General features: G+C 25.1%; 1 protein-coding gene across 1 annotated transcript in view; it reads left to right on the forward strand.

The window, feature by feature from the left end:
• The first annotated feature begins 1,147 nt into the window (after positions 1–1,147).
• The window catches only part of LOC107453364 (uncharacterized), a 43,510-nt gene continuing 38,459 nt past the window's right edge, over positions 1,148–6,198 (forward strand). The window contains exon 1 of the mRNA XM_043040537.2: positions 1,148–1,300. Coding sequence (XP_042896471.1) covers positions 1,274–1,300 — 27 coding nt within the window. The 5' untranslated portion in view covers positions 1,148–1,273. The remainder of the gene's footprint in view (positions 1,301–6,198) is intronic.

Below are 6,198 nucleotides of genomic sequence, written 5' to 3' on the forward strand. Positions count from 1 at the left end.
TTAGGATATTTACATTCCAGTAGATAAATAGTTTGAATTAAATGATAAAAATCCTGAATTTAGTTAAAGTTAAAAAAAGATTTACGATTATTATTATTATTATTATGAAATACGTTGAATAAACAATAATCACTCTTGTGTTGGTTATATTTTAGTAAAATACCAAACTTCTTGTTTTTAGTTAAATGATTTTTTAATGCTTTAAAAACGAAATGCGCGCATTCTTTCAACAATTTTTCTATTATTTAAAAAGGAAATTCTTTGCTCAAATTTCCAGTGAACACTTAACAATATTTTTAAAATTAGAAACCTTAATATCACTAAAAACTTTCCCTTATGAGTGTCAGGAATAGTGTTAGAGTGGGGTCAATTTTCAGGGTCATTTGATAAGTTTTTTAAAATTTAAACACATAATTTTCTTTTTTTTCGATCCATATGTGCATTCCTCGATCTTTTTATCTTCATTCCCCTCTAAACATCTCAAATTAAAATGATTTGAGCCTCAATTTTGTTTTACGTTTAGAGCTTTCTCTCTCTCTCTCTGAAAGAAATTAATGAAAAATTTAAAGTCAAATTGAAGTATTTTTCCAAAAAAATCCAAATCTGCAATAAAAAATTGATATTTCTGCACAAAAACTCTGATTTTGTCCTAAACCACACCCACAAGGGGGAGGTTGGCCGTCAATTTTGGTATCATAAAATAATTTTTTTGCAAATATTTTACACTCATATATTTTTGAATGTGTGTATTTTTCGAATTAGGAGGCATGCTTGACCATTTCTATGTTTTATATACATCTCGTATATTTATTTATAGTTCTTTTTCGTATTTTTACGAATATTTTTATAATCAACATCTTAAAATGAATTGAAACAAACAAATAAATAGTGGGGGACATATTTATTTAATTTTCAACTTTTTTCGAATTTCATTTTACTTTTACAAATATAATAAAATTTAATAAATTTCAATACAGACATTAGACTTCATTTATTGTATTTAAAAGGAAACTTTGGAAACAAAACACAAATATTTTTTTCAATTAAGCAAAACAAAAAGTGCTATATAGCGTATTGCCGTTTCTCTCAATCAGATAATTCTCCCCTCTGATTCACGATTTCTCCTCCCCACTTCCCCGGTCGTGTTGTTGTTTTCACTGCGGATTCTCTAGCAGGAAGCGTCAAACGCTATCTTTTTTGAATGACTTTACACAGAGCTCCTGCGATCTTGATTTGGAAGGAAAACATGATCGACACAGGATAGCTTTGATTCATGTATCGGAAGTACTATTTAGTAGAGGTAAGCACAACTCTTTTTCATTTACACATTTACATGGAAACATTGATTTCAAGTATGGCCATTGAACCGAGTGCCAGTTAGGCTTAGCGCGTTTTCGTTCGCAAATCCAATCGATACAGCTTAGATTCCATATGTTTAGTGTTTCTCAGCCTTCGTAATTTTGAAATGTTTATATTTAGAGTTTATTTTGAAAGAAGTTTGATTAATATTGCGATTCCTGAGCTCATTTGATTACATTTGGCTAAAAAATCAATAAAACTCTGATAGAGAGGAAGAAACGATCAATAAAGGAAGGAACGTATAAGCTATGACAGAGTAATATCAAACAGATTGGTGTCTTTATTTTGACCCTTATTTCTTTAAAAAACGTTATATGATAAAATCAAAATATTTAAACTCTAGAAAGTCAAGTAATTTTTTTTAATTTTTCTTAAAGATATTTAGAAGGTCTCTACCTATCTGAATAAATTGCAATATTTACTCGAAACATTTGGAAAAAATGTATCGGAATATTTATATTTAAATTACTGATGAATAAATAAAGCATAATGTATAAAAACTACTCTCATAAACATTATTTTGTATTTACTGATGTATATAATAACATGTAGCAAAATAATGGTAAAAAAATAATTGAAAACATAAACAAAGTATATGTTATAATGTACACATGCATTATTATGCTATTATTGTAGTAACTTGTATATAATATAGAATAATAAAATCTTCGGTGATATTCCAGTAAAATTTAGTAAATAAACTATAATTTGTATAAAAATGCTACGTAACAGTTCATTAACAGCTGTTTATAGGACAACATTTTTCTTCTTGGGAAGTCTTCTTATTATAAGATATAACATAATATATTGATGTTTTATAGTTATCGGAATCCAATAAAAGAATTTAAAACAGAAAATAGCACTAAATTTTTTATTGTTTTTTTATATACAGAATTATTTAACAATGCGTTCATAAAGTTGTAGGTTTATTTCTAGTAAATTAGTGAAATAAATTAAGCCATTTGTAAGTTTATTTTTACTAGATATATAGCAAAATGACCGTATCATTTTATAATATATAAAACTTTTTTGAATGGCTGTATGCTAAGATTCCATGCATATATTACTATACTATTGTAAAATAACGTATTTAAAATAACAGAGCAAAACTTGTTCAGTGATATTTAGAAGAAATTTAAAAAATAAGCTTAAATAAGCACAGATATATGCGATACAATCTCTAAACAACTGTTTATGAGATAATTGTTTTTCGATAAGAAATCATCTTATTTCTGGATACCACAGAATAAAGTAGCATTTTACAATTATAGAAAATCCTACCAATTTTTACACTTATAGGAGGAAAGCGCTTTTAAAATGATAGCTAACACACTGTATCATTAAATTCAGCGTTTGTTATTGTCATCTATAAAGAATTAATTGAAAAGAATTTCATACGATACTAAATTTATTTCTAGTAAATTAGTAGATGAAATGAAGCCATTGGCGAGATTATTTGTTCTATATATATTTAAAGCAAATGAATAGTTCCGATTAAGTCAATTCTGACCATATTTTTAAAGCGGAAAATTTAAGTTTTATTTTGTAACAAGCTGATTTTTACAAATGACTGAGTAAAATTAAGGCATTGACAATTTTAATTAATCAGTTTCGTTTTTTTTAAGTTAGTTGATCAAATTAAGTAATATCAGATTTGGAAGCAGAAAATAGGGAAGTTTATAAAATGTTAAGTTTACATACCCTTTCACCATATTCTTAATGTATATTTTTGTTATTTAGGAAAATTTAAAAAAAAAAGTTTTTATACATTTAGCTTTATTTCTAGTGAATTAGTAAATTAAATTAGGCCGGTAGAAAAAATTAATTTATTTTAGATATGCTTACAACAAAATTTAAGAACTAATAAAATCTTCTTATTACTTGTTTTTAAAATAACAATGAAAATACTTCATCACTAAACTTCTCATTCGTGTTATTTTTAAAGACATAATTATTTATGTAAAAAAAGAACTTTAAAATCAATAAAATCGAATTTGCTAAGATTTAAAAACACAATCTCAGTGTAATTTCTACTCTACACTTAACTGAATTGCTATGCATTTAGCATCAAAAGAAACATACCATCTTAAAGCTGATTTTTATTATTTTAGATGATAAATGACCTGACTTTTTGTGCAATATCTACACATATACAAAACTGTAACAGTTTTCAAAAAAAATTAAAAAATTTGGAAGATTCTAAAACAAAATCTTTTAAAAATTAAATAGAATACGTTAATTAGAAAAATTAATTAAAGAAAAATAATATTAAAAAATTTATCGCAAAAATATTAATATAATTAAAAGTATTATTAAATTAATTAAATAATAGTTATGATAATAATAAATCAATTAAAAGGATTAAATAAAAAGTCGGATAATGCATCAATAAAAGAATAAGATACAGAGAATGCGCATAATTAATGAAATATACGTAATAAAAGGTTTTTTAAATATATATTACTCTCTAATTTCTAAAAACAATTTCAATTTATTAATTATTTAAATGCAATTAATGTTTATATTGAATGTTACGGTAAATACTTTAAAAAAGGTGTGGTTAAAGAAAATAGAGGCTATTTTTTTTAATTAAAAATTGTTTGTATAAATCATATACGATTGCACAAAACACATGCTTTGAAATTTTATCCAGAAAAATACAGGCATAAAAAAGGTATTTATAAATTTCACAACAAAAAATATTGCATAAAAATCAGTTTTTAGAAAATATATAAGGAAAAAAAATCTGTCTGAAAATTTAATTGCAAATTGACAGTAAGAATAATGCTTAAGACAAAAAAGTTCATGGATTAGAATTGTTTAAAATAATTAGTGATTAAAATAATTTTCAAACTCTGCGCCATTAAAAAACTGTTTTACTCTTATTAAATTACTCTTATTACCAATTAAATTACCCTTATCCTAAAAGTGTGATTCAAGTTGCAATGAAAATTGGTAACAAGAATTTTTTAGGTGAGAATTTCTTAGAATTTCTCTCCAAGAGAGAATTTTTCAGGATCGATGAATCTTTAAAAAAAAATCGAAACAAATTATACATTTATTCTGTATTTTCATTTGGCTTGTACTTGGTTTTGTTTATCGATTTTAAAATTGAAAATGTAAAATTAAGTTGTAAAAATGATTTTTTCTTTCCCCACCCCCTTTCATATGATATTGCAAGTAAATCAATCCATAAATAATTCAAACACCACGAATAATTAGCAAGAACATGAATAACAAATAAGAGAAAATAATAACAAATACAAAATGTACGCCAAAGAAGAGTGTTATACTCAATGCGGTACAAGAAATTTTTACTGAGGATTCATAACGTTTTTAGGGTCTCAATATAATTTCAATTCGAAGCTCTCGATTGAACCCCAGAAATTTTTTTAAAACTAAAAATCGATTTCAATCGAAAGAGATATAAACAGATAATTTAATTATTCAAAAAAGACTAAGAAAATAACATTATTTTTCTGTTTCATATTTAAATTATATTATTCACTTTATTACCAGCTGAATACCTGTTCTTCGTACAAGGTGCAAAAAATTATACTATTAATAAATCAATACTGACTGAATAGCAATACAAAATCATACACAAAACTGAAAGACAATTGACAACAAAATTAATAACGCAAAAATGACTCTTTTTTTCATTTATTATTATTTTCAGTCTTTTCCAGTTGGCTTTACGTTATTAAATTAAGCAAATCACGTTTTAAGTTACAGGATGTTAGTTATGTCGTGTTATTTATGACGTGTTAGTTTCATCTTATATTTTATAGGATGTTAGTTATTCCTGCTATCAAAATAATCATTACCTATATTCAGTATCATTAATGTAGTTTTGATAAGCAGCAAATATATTAATTTTTCTTACATTAGTATATTTGGCATTGATTAAAATTGCTCCATTTACCAAAATACCGAAAGTGTCTATTACCAAACTTCATTGGCGTCAATAATAGTATGACAATTTTTTATGTTCCCCCTGAACGAATTAATATCATTTCTCCATTAATTTTGATTTTCAGTACACAACTTATTTTTTATTTCAATTTTTATATACTACCAAAATTAATGAAGCATCATTGGTGACAATAATAGCATAGCAATTTTTTTACATTTGTCTTAAGCGAATTGTAATCATCTCCTCTTTAATATTGCTTTTTAGTATATAGCTTATAGTTTTATTATTACTCATTACTTATTACCAAAATTAAGTAAATTAAGGAAACTTCAATAATAGTATGGTAAATTATTACTATTCTCCTAAACGGATGAGTACCTTTTCTTCATTAATTTTGCTGTTTAAAACGTAGCAACCCCAAATTAACTAAGCACTATGGGTATCAATAATAGTAAAGCGGCTAACTGCGCCTTTCTTAAATGAATTAGTCCCACTTTTCCATTAATCTTTCTCTAAATAAATAGCTTATTTTCTATCCCAATAAGTAATTTATACCAAAACTAATCAAACATCATTGATATCAATAATAGTAGGACGGACGATTTTTTACCTTTCTCCTGGACGATTTAGTTCAATTTCTCCAGTAATTTTGTTTTACAGTACAAAACCTTTTTTTACTTCAAATACCATTGATTTTAAATAATTTAGTTTTATAGAGATATGTTTCAAATGCATGGATTATAAAATATTAAATATGTGGTTATTGCTTAAGAAATTTTAATATAGTGACGTAGTCTGTCTATGCTACCACGCCCACAGTTGAGCATTGAACTTATTCTGACATAACAAATAATTAACGAATATATACATATATATATATATATATATATATATATATATATATACATATACATATATATATA

This window comes from Parasteatoda tepidariorum, chromosome 4 (assembly GCF_043381705.1).
Source record: "Parasteatoda tepidariorum isolate YZ-2023 chromosome 4, CAS_Ptep_4.0, whole genome shotgun sequence".
NCBI classification, from domain to species: Eukaryota; Metazoa; Arthropoda; class Arachnida; order Araneae; family Theridiidae; genus Parasteatoda; species Parasteatoda tepidariorum.